Source organism: Mangifera indica, chromosome 10, assembly GCF_011075055.1.
Source record: "Mangifera indica cultivar Alphonso chromosome 10, CATAS_Mindica_2.1, whole genome shotgun sequence".
NCBI lineage: Eukaryota > Viridiplantae > Streptophyta > Magnoliopsida > Sapindales > Anacardiaceae > Mangifera > Mangifera indica.
Genome location: NC_058146.1, coordinates 8460883 through 8474338, shown reverse-complemented (window position 1 = coordinate 8474338; position 13456 = coordinate 8460883). Strand labels below are relative to the sequence as shown.

The following is a 13456-nucleotide window of genomic DNA, read 5'->3' as shown; positions in this document are numbered from 1 at the left end:
TTAGAGCGAATTGTAATTACTAAAGTTGAGTCTAAATTAGAACAATACAATTAATATTGTAACATTATAGAAGAAATGATACTGGAAAAGTTTAATAAATCAAAAGTTAGGGGCTTGAGCAAAAACCATTATCCGTTGATCAAGAATAGTAAAAAATGAACCATCATAAAATAAAAGATAATCTAATAACCTCTATATTAATTAACATGTCAACTTAATAATAAAATATTAAACCAAATAATAAAATATAAATCATTGCAGTAATTTTTCATTACCAAACCAAATGCACCTTAAATAATTAAAATTCTCCTTGAAGGTTGTGACTGATAAATATAAATGAAAAGATATTTAGCAAATAATTCGAAACCTCATAAAATTAAGATAATAATATTTTTAGATGCAAATACATCCTAATTATTCTAAGGAAAATACAAGCCACAACCAAAAGAAAAGAATTTTGTATTCCAGGATAAAAATTTCAAGACATAGCACATTGAAAAGGTTAGAACTTGAACACACAAATTTGGAAAGGAGCAACTTCTTACCAATAAGTACATGATTGGCTAAACAATATATCTCCAAGTACTGTGTCAACTACCACCAATAAAATACTATAAATGGCTAATATTACAAAGAATCCTTGCAATAAAATACTACAGCTAAACATCTTCAACAACAGCCTTGCCATTATCAAAACTTCTACTTCTTCATCACTCAAATTGCTAATCAGATTTTATCCTTTCTTTCATTTAACCGTCTCTTCGCATCCACAAAGCCATAATTCAATTGCAGAAGGCAGAAAACATAAGTTATTCATTGAGTTGAAATAAATAACTAACTAGTGTTAGTAGGAAGAAGAGATGGATCTAGGATATTTACCATTTAAGTATGGAAATTGGTTTATTGTTTACCGAGGTAAAACGGGTACTTGCCCATTCCCACAGGTGTACTTGGTGAAATTCCGATAGGGTCCTTTACAGAGAGTGGTGGATAAGACATAGAAGGCTGTGTTGGATATTGTGCAGCTGCTGCAGGAGGGCTTGCATATGAAAAATTAAGGTATGATGCTACATTTTGAGGGTAATTGTAACCAATGGGGAGAGTGTTGGCATGCACTTTTCCAGGCTGTGGGTATCCAGTTGCTAAAGGTATGCCAGCTAAATTAATCATTGCGGGAGATATTTGCATCTGCACTGTTTTATCCTTGTGAGTATCCGCAAGCTTCACAGTAACACTTCTCCCCTGCACCCAAATAACAAACATCATTACAAGGCTCTATAACTCTTCATCTTTGGTCGGTGCTTGATGTCCAAGATGAAGATTTTTCAAGGTACAAAGATTTATTTAACAAACTATCCCCGAAACAATCGTGCATGAAGTAAGATATAATGAATAGAGGACTCATTATAATCACTCACCCCAAGAAGCTTTTGTGTATCTTCTATTGCTTTCTTAGCGGCCTCAACTGTTTTGTATGTCACAAAGCCAAATCCACTATTTACAAAAGTAAAATCCGATGATTTATTTCCCACATAAAGGTGACAGCGAAAGCATTTGAAGAATTTATGATTAAAAGGGAATTTCACAAGCATATGCAATTATGGTAATGTACCGTGAATCATTTGTATCCTTGTCATATGCAACTGAACCTTCTTCAATCTCTCCATGCCTTCCGAAAAAGTTAAGCAGCATCTCTGTTGTGACCTCTGGTGACAAGCCCCCAATGTAAAGCTTTCTCTGAGCTAGATCAGGAGTGCTTGCCCCAGTTAATCCCTCAGAGGCTAAATTGCAGACAGTAATCCGACCCTGATAATAAATATATAAACAAAATAAGAACCTTCCAAAGATCTACTGAAGAAAGTCACAAATGTTGAACACAAGACAAGCAAGTTTAGAGTTCTAATATTTTAACAGGTTTCTAAACAAGATATAATCTATGAATGGGTAGCAAAAGAAATTCAACTGATCTAAAAAGATGATAAACAAGAGGCCTCTCTTTCTTATGTGCTTCACATGAGGAGGTGGCCATCTCCCAAGATGGACCTATTGTTTGAAGACAAGAAACTTTAGCAACTGAACAAGCTGATAGCTACCAATGATGTGCATCAAAATGAACAGAATTAGAAGACAATAGCGGGTCCATTCACTTATAAAGGGAGACACCAGCATGCAAATGATAAAGAAGATACAAGATGCTTACATCAATTAATTTGCTTGGTGCTTTCAGAGCATTCTTAGTTGACTCCATTTGTTTATATGTGATGAAACCATAGCCACGCGATTTTCCTGTTGCTTTATCATAGATCACAGCCCCTTCTTCTATTTCACCATGCACTTGGAATGCCTAAATGAAAACACACCAATAAAACATTTAGTCCAAATTGCAGTATTCAGATGCCCGTGAAATCCTTAAAAAAGGTAATGGAAGCAAGATGTTAAATGATCAACAACAATTTAAAAAAAATGACAAACAGAGCGAGCATTTAACGGACAGATTCTCCATATGATTAATTTTCTAAATTTCTTTTCTCTGCGAACTCATATTACATGGGACAATCACCACCATAGCACACAAAACACAATCAGCAATCACTCACAGCACACAAGGTTTCTGAAGTAGTATTCCAAGTCAAGCCACGAACAAAAAGCTTTCGATGAGCAGGATGTGCACTGGCAATACTTTTAATTTCTTCTGCAATTGAAGGATATTGGGACCCTCTTTGGGCATCAACATGCAAACAAACACACACGTGCAATGTCAATCACACAGCATACAAATTGGGGTAACACTCACACACTATCCATTCGCTTAACACAAGCACATAAACCCAAGCAAAATGACCCAAAGAGACAGGTACAAACGAACAAAAGAAGACAACAAAACATGCCACACTGCAACTTGCCTCACAATATACGCCTCAAGTAAACAACTCACCAGTAGCCTAGTACATATTCACTTATAAATACACCCATACACAAGTATAGCAACACACTCATCAAATTATTGTTAATTTTTTAATACCATTGCTTTAATTCAGTATTTTAATAACTGTGAAACTTCATACATTTTGCGGCAACATCAATAGGAAAGTAAAAACTCTCCCTAAAATTTACAAAAGAAAAATAACTCAAGCCATGAACTTTTTACTCTCACTCCTGTAATACATAATGATTCACAATTCTGCACGAGTAAACTGTAAAAGTTATTACTTAATACTTACACCCTGGAATTCTTTGCTATGCATTTGGAGACTTTAAAATTAAATTCAACAGAAATTTTTATAAATTTCTATTTAAGAGTTCAATAATTTATTTAAAACTTCCTCTAAATTAAAATAAACCTAGGAAATTAATAAAATTACCCAAGAACTAATTTAAAATTTTAAGAACACTCCACCCAAAGAATTTAACCGAATCAAATACTGCAATATATTTTAATTGAATCAATTAAAAGAAAACTAATTTGAGCTTCTGATAACCCAGAAGAGCCCCAATTTATCTAAATTAAAACACAAAAAATGTTCAAAACTTGGGGCTAATTTTCAAGCACAGAACAAAAACCCTAATTTGTCAAATTAAAACCCAACCGGACAAAATCTCACCAATCCCAGACAAAATCAGATACAAAATACCCTACTTTTAAATATCCACAAAGTGAAAACAAGAAAAGAAACATAAGAGAGTGAGAACGTACACTCTAGAGAGAAGTTCGACGAGCTGAGGTTTAGAGAGAGGTTCAAGTAAAGAACGTAAGAGTTCCTGTGAAGAAGAAGATGATGACATGGCAAGTTGTAGGCCGTTTCTCGTCTCTTCCATCTTCCTCTTCTTCGTGTGTTCCATCGTCTACAATGAGTTTTGCGACCTTTTTTTACCCAATTGTGGTAGAGATGGCATCATGTACAGTGACAGTTATTTTCCTCGGAGGTGTTTGGTTACAGGTTTAGAGATTTGTCGAGGCGAGAATATGTTGAAGGTGTGTTTGGTTATTGCATTAAAGAATATTATGATAATTTATTTTTTATTACTTATATTAATTTATTTAATTAACAAGTAGTAAAACATTCTGGTAAAATTTTATTATCAATAGTGATATGGTAGGTAATATAAGAGGTATTAAAAGATTCTCAAGATAATTTTTATTTTATTATAACTATATCATTATTTATTAATTTTTTTAAAGCAAAAATAATCTCATTTTTAATTAATATAACAAATAATATAAGAAAATATTTTAGAATAATTATACTTAAGTATATTTAAGTAAAATAATATATTAATATTTTTTTACTACTCCTAACCAAATGCAATAATTATTTATACTTATCCAGTTTATTAAATTTTATCAAATATAGTAATAATTTACACCTAATAATCCTCAAGATAATTTATTTTTAAGATAATCTTCTAATTTTAATAATAAAATATTTTTCAAACTAAACACCCTCTAAAGGGATCAATTGGGTCCTCTTGTATAAATATTACTTTAGTTTTATATTTTTTATTACTTATATAATTTTATTTAATTTTTAAGTAATAAAATATTACAACAATCTTATATTTATAATAATAATATAGGTGATAATCTGATCATCATATTTACCTTAAATATTCAATAATGAGTTTTGTGGCAAAAATACTCAATAACTTGTTACCTTAAATATTCAATAATTGTTAAATATTAAATAACTTGTTATTAAATATTGAATAACCTGTGGCAAAAATACTCAAGTTATTAAATATTCAATAATGTCAATCTTTTACCTTAAATATTTAAATATTATTAAAGTAATTTTAATTTTATTATAATTTTATTTTTATTTGTTAATTTTTTAGGACAAAAATACTCTTATTTTTAATTAATATAATAAGTAATATGACATATATTTTAAAAAAATTACACCCAAAGATATTTAAATAAAATAATATTTTAGTATTATTTTGTTACCTTTAACCAAACACAATAATTATTTATATTATATAATTTTATCAAATATATTAATAATTTATATCTAATAATTCTCAAAGTAATATATCTTTAAAATAATATTTTAATTTTGATAATAAAACATTATCTAAACCAAGCTTCCTGGAAGTTAAAACTTTCATGTCATAAGTAAATAACTATTTTTTTGGAATGCATAATTCTTTGGGGTTGTGCATGCTCTGTTTAGTATGATTTAAAAAAAATTTTAAATCAAACCCAAATAATTAAAAAAAATACTTTGCTGTGGAGTAGATTATAGTTTGAATATATTAAAATTATTTATTTTTAAATATATATTATTTAATAAAATTAATTGAATTATAAATTTCAAAAATATAATATAAATATGAAATATATATACAATATATATGTAAAAAATAACAAATTAAATATAAAAGAATCTATCAAATATAATTATATATATGTATTTAAAAAACCCAAACTCTTGTTTGGGGGCTTTCAAAAGAAAATTATCATTTAATTAATAATATATTAAAAATAATAAAATTTTATTTCATTTTTCCCATTGATATAAAAGACTAACAATTTTTTTAAAAATTAAGTTTTGAAAAATCGCATTTCCCCTTAAGTAAAGGCACTAACATTGGGTTAGTCTTAAGTAAAAAAAGACATTAGAGATGGAGGAAGAAAGTCTTCAGAAAACGAACAAGAAACTGAATCAAATCAGGGGGAAACTGAATCAGATGGGGGGGACTGAATTAGATTAGGGGGAAACTAAAAATTTCAGAAGGCTAAGGGGCAACAGAAGAAGAAAAAAGAAGAGGGGGTCAGCTGTTAAATTGTAAAACTATAAATAGGAAACCATAAACACTAAGGGGGGGGAGGGGAGTGGGGGGAACGGGGGAATTATAGGTTTTCAAACCTAAAAAAAATAAGGTTTGAGAGGGGAGAATGGTTAGCTTTTAGAGTTTAGGGTGAAATAAGAGATAAAATTTTAAAACTAACATATTCTATTAACTTTAACAACTAACAGATAGGTATTTGAGTTTGTGAATATTAGTGAGTAAAAATTTGTCAAAAGAGTAAACCTTGGGTGTGAATAAGTCCTTTGGCCTTTTATCTTACTATGTGTTACATGGTCAGGTTTTAAATTATAAGCTTGAAAAAACCTATGCTATTCCAAAATTGTCACAGGTAAAGAACAAGTGTACATCCTCATTCAATTTGTAATATTACATTTCCCTTTCAATAAAACCAGGTGAAATTAATTATAATTCAAATTTAAATATTAAAAATAAAATATAATTATTAGATGATTTTAAATTAAATGTTTAATAATATTAAATCATATAATAATATATTAACATGAATATTAATTTAGATTCAATAACGATTTATTATATTGAATTATTTTAAATTAATCGTAAAATTAAGTATATTAAATTGTATATTCACATCTATACTCATTATATGCGTAAATAATATTTCATATCAATAACAGTATTAATTTAACAATTTGAATTATGACCGACTTACTATGTTACTGAAAAATCACCCCTCACCATAATACTCACCAAAAACATATTATTATTTTTATACTTTAAATATTTATTCATCGTTAAATTTTTATTAAAATTTGTTGTTTATTATAAAGATAAAAACATCATTTAACCATTATTATTATTTTAAAAAAAATTAAAATTTTATCTTCTTTTTTCACCTTAACCTTGAAAATTTATAATTTTTCTTTAATGTAATTTTAAAAACTTACTTTTTTTTCCCCCCTCATCCATATAAGGTTTTATTATTCTCCTACCAATTTTCCAAAAACAAACAAACCCCTTTTCATTATTAGTCAGTCACGGTCGCCTCCACCATCTCTCTTTGAAGCATCTTCCTTCCATGATCGCCACAACTTTCACCTCTCATTAAGCTCAAACCCACTTCCTCTCTAAGTTCCCCACCTTATCCAAACCCAAAAGTCTGCATGGCCCTCAATGACTCGGCCACCTCATTGGCCGTAGTTGGTGTCACTAGCTTTGTCGGCCAAGATTTATTTGTTGGAATAGTATGGACATACATTAATTAAATTTTAAATCATTTAATATAAAATTGAGTAAATATGTACTCTAAAAAGAATTTGTGTTATAGGTTTCATGTGATTGTTCAGAAGCAGACTGATACATTTCATATTGTAGTTACTAATTTGGGTTATAAATATAACTTTTGATAAGAGAGTTTAATTAACCTTTTAATATGAAAATAAAAAAAAGGGTTAGGTTCCTTTCCAATACGCATGATATTGATTTTAGTACCCCTCATGTTTATCGCTTTTGAAACTAGGAAAAAAAGACTTGCTCAATGATTAATAATCCATCCTTTCTTCTCTAATTTTTTATATTAGAATGATACAAATAAGTATGTCTAAATCCCTAATTAAATAAACTAAAGTATGTTATAGTCTATTGTGTTTTTAAATGAATTAGAGCAAAATCAATAGCGTTTGTGATTATGTAATTGTGCTGTGAAATAATGTTTTGCTAACATTCCTCTCCGTCCTCTCTGACCGTGACTTCCCTTACCGTTCCATCAAAATGTTAGCTTACAAGCGCTCTGCCGGAAAGCTGCTAACTTTCCAGACCCATCTTCATTTGAGAGCAGGTGTTTTCAAACTCAGTATGGTAATGCTAAAACATTTTAGATTTGTGGAATTGGCTTTGAGTTTATTTTAGACGATTGAGGCTAGCTTTTAACTCGGAGGAGCTCATTTCTCAGTCTTATTATTTTTACAGCATTGGCAATCATTTTCATTTTTGGGTATCGAATTAGTGTGCAACAGTAATTTGTTGGTTGCTCAGATATCAAACTATTCCTTGCTAATCATGAGACCTAAGGAGCAACTTGGGTGGCAATAGAAAGATACCACGGGCTAGTAAGGCTTCTGCTAGCAATAGTGGAGATGGAACTCTCTGAAAGGGGAAGGCAATGCTCAGACAAGAAGATAACTTCAGCAACGGAATTTTCGTCAACAAACTTGAGTAAATACGCGAAGATTGCGGTCAGTCAGGGGAAAAAGAAATGAAATCTTATAAGACAAAAGATAAGCTTTAAAAAAATAAGTTGGGTGAAAATTATTAATTTTTAAAATTAAAATGTTTAATATTATTTATTAAATAACAATTATATTTTTAAAATTAAGAGATTTTGTTAATTTTAATCATTAATAAATAAATATTTAAATTGTTAAAATTTAACAGATGAAAATTTAATGGATATATAAGTCTTTTGGCCATACCGATAGTGATGCTTTACATTATTGAATGGAAATATAATATAATAAGTTACACATTATTATTGTATTTAAATTAATATTCATAATTTAACATAATTTTATTAGTGAAATATAATATTACAAATTGTTTATGTATGATTTTTTTTTTTGTAAATAACAATAAAAATAAGTTTCATTTACACTCTTTCAACAACCAATCGGTTAAGGAAGGCTAAGAGACTTGTTAGTTATTTCTCTTTAAGGTTTAATGTTTTCACAAACTTTTACCTGGTAAGTCTTTAAAGTTCAAATTTATGTATGAACTTTGCTTTATTGGTTCAAGAAAATCTATGTAAGATTACTTTTTAAAAAAATTAAGTTTCCTAATTTCAATTTCTATTAACCAATCATCAAGATTTGTTCTACATTCTTCATAAGGATATTAATTAAAATAGACATAAATATTTTTAATTAAACTTTTTTAAACAAACTTTAAATGAATTTATCTCTTTAAGCAAATTTAATTTTCATTTAAATAATACTCTTCTCTGTTAATTATCTCTTTTTTAGTATAGGTTTTCGTTGACAACCTTTTCTTTCAGAGTATACTCCTACATCATTACATTGATGATAATTTTGATAATTTATGAATCGAATATTTATAAACTTATTTGAAAATAGATCAATTTTCGATGTGACTATTGATATGTACAAATTGAAATGAAAAAATGAACATTAATGCCAAAAGTGCGAGTGCATGTGCAATGTGAAAAGTACAAGAGATAAAACAATAGTACAAAAAGTGTGAGAGAAGTTGCATTGCGAAAATTGTATAAATTTATACATTAAAAAATTGAATAAAACTGTTACATGAAAACATTTGTCATACTTATATAAATGTAAATATATTTTTATATATTTATATTAAAACATAAGTGTGAAAAATATGAGTATATAAATATATTTATATAAAAATATTTATATTTTTTATATATAAATATAAATATAAATATATTTTCTAATCTCTCTACACTTCCAAGACCAAGGACCACCCGTAAAAGTCCAATGCAAGATACCGATTGGCAGAAATGGGTAGTAAGAAGTATTTTCATTTTGTCATTCATTTAGTATTTTTGTTTAAGGATTTTAAACACAAATCTTTCTTTTCTTCAGAAATAGAAAAGGAAAGGGAACTTTTCACCGAAGGACCCTTTGCCGGCCCGCAGCTAGTTGGAAGCCCTTTTTTTGCCCGAGATTTGCCGTTTACACACTTCTGTTCTAATATAAATATATAAAAATATATTTATCTTTATATTTATATAAGAATGACAAGTGTTTTTATGCAACCGTTTCATTTAATTTTTGTAATGTAACTTCTCTCGCACTTTTTGCACCACTATTTTCTCTCTTGCACTTTTTGCATCGTGCACACACTTTTCGTATTTCTGTTTATCTTTTCATTATGATCTATATATATTAATAATCACACAAAAATTGATCTATTTTCAAATATATTTATGAATGTTTGATTCATAAGTTATCGAACCTACTATTAATGTGATGATGTAGGAGTATGCTTTAGAAGAAAAGGTTATCGATAAAAAACCATACTGAAAAAATGTAATTAGCAGAGAGGGGTATTATTGAAATAAAAATTAAATTTACTTAAAAAGGGAAATTTATTAAAAATTTTTCTAAAAAAGTTTAGCTGAAAATTTTTGCGTCTATTTTAATTAATATCTTTTTTTTTTTATAAATAGAGTGCAAAATAAATATAATTAGCTCTCCCACCACCTAATTTTTACAGTTGAATTAAGTGATTAGTCATTTGGAATAGGCCAAAGGACTATTTCTCACCTTAGTTTAATTGCATTCTCAAAATCACACTAGCAAGATTTAAAAAACCCAAAGTCTCATCTATTGACCAATTAGGGTTAAAATTTTTTGTTAGAAGCAAAGGTAAAATTATTATTTTATTAATAATATTAAAAAAAATATAAAATTCATTATATTTTCCCTCTTAAGTTTTAAAAACTAACATGTCCCCCATACCTAAAGTTTTCTAACTTTGAAAAGTAATATTTTCTCCCTTTCAAATCTTAGGGTTTTTTTATTTTCCTTTCTAGCCACCATTTTTGACGTCAATGACCTCCATTCTCTATCCTAAACCGTTGGTTGGCACCTAAAAAAAACCCTATTGAATCTTAATATTTTGATGATGAAATCTAAGTTTAATTTACTAATATGTCTAAAGAATGTTGGAATGTATTACAAGATAGGCAAAATATAAAATTTATAGATAAATTTGAAGTAAGAAAATTGTCCTATCCATGACATTTCTACTCTCAAATTGTCGTCAAGTGTCACTTTCAATCAATGTCTTGTCGTCATGTGTCCAAGGAAGTGTCAAATCCATTGTTTATTGCGATGTGTCTAATTCCATTAAATGTTTTAGCTGGAACATTTGAAAAACTTTTCAGTCGTGACACTCTTTCATCTGGGTTGTTATCATATGTCATCTCCAAGTTGTCCAATGCACCACTGCCATATGTCAAAATATTTATTGTCTCAATCGATCCATACTGAAAATTATCCCAATCATGACACAAAATCCAGTACAAGTGTGACACATGTAAAGTTCGTCCCTCCCGTGCAGTTTTTAAAAACCTTTCAACTGTACCTTTCTTAAAATCAAACCGGTACTTCAACCATGCGTAAGTCGGCATATACCCGTTCAAGCTTTTGGATTGTTTTTTAAACAAAAAAATAAAGCGAGCCGCCCATGACACAATTCTACTACCTATGCTGAAAGTTATCCGTTAAAACATTTAAAGTTATCAATTGCAACTCTTATTGAGGTCTTTTTTTTTTCACCAAATTTTTTCAGATGACTGTTGACGACAACTCAACCCAATGGAAATCATCTAGCTCTATAAATTAATTTCAAATTGAAGAGCAAATGAGATAAAAAAAAAAAAAAGAGAGAAGAAAAATCTAACGAAGCCAAAAAAAATATTGTTACTTTGATTTCTCTATAACTCTCGTTTAACTTCAAACTTTTACTCATTGAGAGTTTTGTGCAGTTAAACTCGTATTTACAGCCTTATAGAGGCATTAATACTTTCATATCTTGTAATTAAATATTGTGGGCACAATCCTATATCAACTAGTATAGTGGACGAAATCTCGAATAGAAAATTCTTCAAGAGATAATGAAACTTCAAGGCAGTTTACTTGGAGAAGTGGATATAGGAGACTTGTAAGAGAAAACTTTGAACCACTCTAAATGAGTATTTCTACAACTCAAATTCCTTAAATATTATTTATTATTACTGTTTTAGCTGGAACATTTGAAAAACTTTTCAGTCGTGACACTCTTTCATCTGGATTGTTATCAGATGTCATCTCCAAGTTGTCCAATGCATCACTGCCATATGTCAAAATATTTATTGTCTCAATCGATCCATACTGAAAATTATCTCAATCATGACACAAAATCCAGTACAAGTGTGACACATGTAAAGTTCGTCCCTCCCGTGCAGTTTTTAAAAACCTTTCAACTGTACCTTTCTTAAAATCAAACCGGTACTTCAACCATGCGTAAGTCGGCATATACCCGTTCAAGCTTTTGGATTGTTTTTTAAACAAAAAAATAAAGCGAGCCGCCCATGACACAATTCTACTACCTATGCTGAAAGTTATCCGTTGAAACATTTAAAGTTATCAATTGCAACTCTTATTGAGGTCTTTTTTTTTTCACCAAATTTTTTCAGATGACTGTTGACGACAACTCAACCCAATGGAAATCATCTAGCTCTATAAATTAATTTCAAATTGAAGAGCAAATGAGATTAAAAAAAAAAAAAGAGAAGAAAAATATAACGAAGCCAAAAAAAATATTGTTACTTTGATTTCTCTGTAACTCTCGTTTAACTTCAAACTTTTACTAATTGAGAGTTTTGTGCAGTTAAACTCGTATTTACAGCCTTATAGAGGCATTAATACTTTCATATCTTGTAATTAAATATTGTGGGCACAATCCTATATCAACTAGTATAGTGGACGAAATCTCGAATAGAAAATTCTTCAAGAGATAATGAAACTTCAAGGCGGTTTACTTGGAGAAGTGGATATATGAGACTTGTAAGAGAAAACTTTGAACCACTCTAAATGAGTATTTCTACAACTCAAATTCCTTAAATATTATTTATTATTACTGTTATTGTTGTGGTTGTTAATATTGTTATTTATTGCTACTACACTTATTTTTTTCTGCTGTTGCTGTTGTTTATTTATGTTTTAAAGTTTATTACTATTATATTTATTGTTGGTGTTTTGATTGTATAGTTTGTAAAGCTTGCTCTAAAATTTGTTATATTGTATCATTCAATTTTTCGTTAAGAACTTATTCACCTCTTTTAGGTTCACATTAGCCATTACGAGAGTGTTTAGCAAAACCAAACAAAATAATATATATAATAAAAAATAGATTATTAAAATAATCTTTAATGTTATCTAACCAAACACCCCCTAATAGTTATTCTTCGGTGAAGTTTAAGTTTTTGACAAATTTTTACCTATTAAATTTTAAAAGCTTAAATATTTATTTATTATCTAATCTTTATTAAAATTTCTTTTGTTAATCATAAAAATAAATCTATCCTTTCATTAATTAAATTTAAAGAAATAAAGTTTTATTTTTATTTTAAAAATTTATTTTTTAATTTAAAAAAATTATATTTTTTCTCCTAACTTTTTTTCTTATTCCTTCGTATTCTAGTGACTATTTTCTGACTAATCCCTCGTACCAGCACTCTCTCCCAGCTTCCGGGCAAGAACGAACCGGTCAATATCGACAGACGCATAATCAGTATAGATATGTGCGACAAACATCAGCTTCTGTTAAAAACTTTCAGAAAGTAAAGGTCGACGTCTGGGGCGTGGGACACTCCTGTGGGCTTAGCAATGTGCCTAAAATGCTTGGAGAGTTGCAAAACAGATGTTTGGAGCAGAACCCGGAGCAAAGATTAACAGCAGCCGACGGCTACCCCACTACTCTAATTTCAGTCATCTCTGTCAGCCACCTCCACTGCGCCTTATTGAAGTGACTGGTAAATATTTATATGTAGATGGAGATAAAAACATTTATACAACATTGATATTACGTTGCAGTGTGATGTGATTGATTTTGAAGGTTAATGAAATGGCGGCTGCCGCTGATGGGCGGCATCCTGGGTTTG

General features: G+C 29.2%; 1 protein-coding gene across 2 annotated transcripts; it reads right to left on the bottom strand.

The window, feature by feature from the left end:
• Positions 1 to 443: 443 nt before the first annotated feature.
• Positions 444 to 3904, bottom strand: LOC123226996 (UBP1-associated protein 2A-like). 2 transcript variants are annotated; one of them, XM_044651598.1, is made up of 7 exons: positions 3695 to 3902; positions 2598 to 2718; positions 2201 to 2344; positions 1613 to 1806; positions 1419 to 1494; positions 880 to 1242; positions 444 to 759 (listed from the first exon to the last, which is right to left on the bottom strand). In XM_044651598.1, the coding sequence occupies exons 1-6, from the start codon at positions 3838 to 3840 to the stop codon at positions 901 to 903; spliced, it is 1023 nt and encodes a 340-aa protein (XP_044507533.1). In that variant the 5' UTR covers positions 3841 to 3902; the 3' UTR covers positions 444 to 759; positions 880 to 900. The 2 variants fall into 2 exon arrangements, with proteins under 2 accessions (XP_044507533.1, XP_044507532.1); XM_044651597.1 differs by having other exon boundaries at positions 444 to 1242; positions 3695 to 3904.
• Positions 3905 to 13456: the final 9552 nt, after the last annotated feature.

Bases quoted from the DNA above. Each gene is read 5' to 3' on its own strand.
- LOC123226996 (XM_044651597.1), bottom strand. From the start codon at position 3,840: ATGGAACACACGAAGAAGAGGAAGATGGAAGAGACGAGAAACGGCCTA. The intron at 1,495-1,612 runs GTACATTACCAT...TTTTGTAAATAG, and splicing joins AAGGATACAAATGATTCACG to TGGATTTGGCTTTGTGACAT. The intron at 1,243-1,418 runs GTGAGTGATTAT...ATTTGGGTGCAG, and splicing joins ATACACAAAAGCTTCTTGGG to GGGAGAAGTGTTACTGTGAA.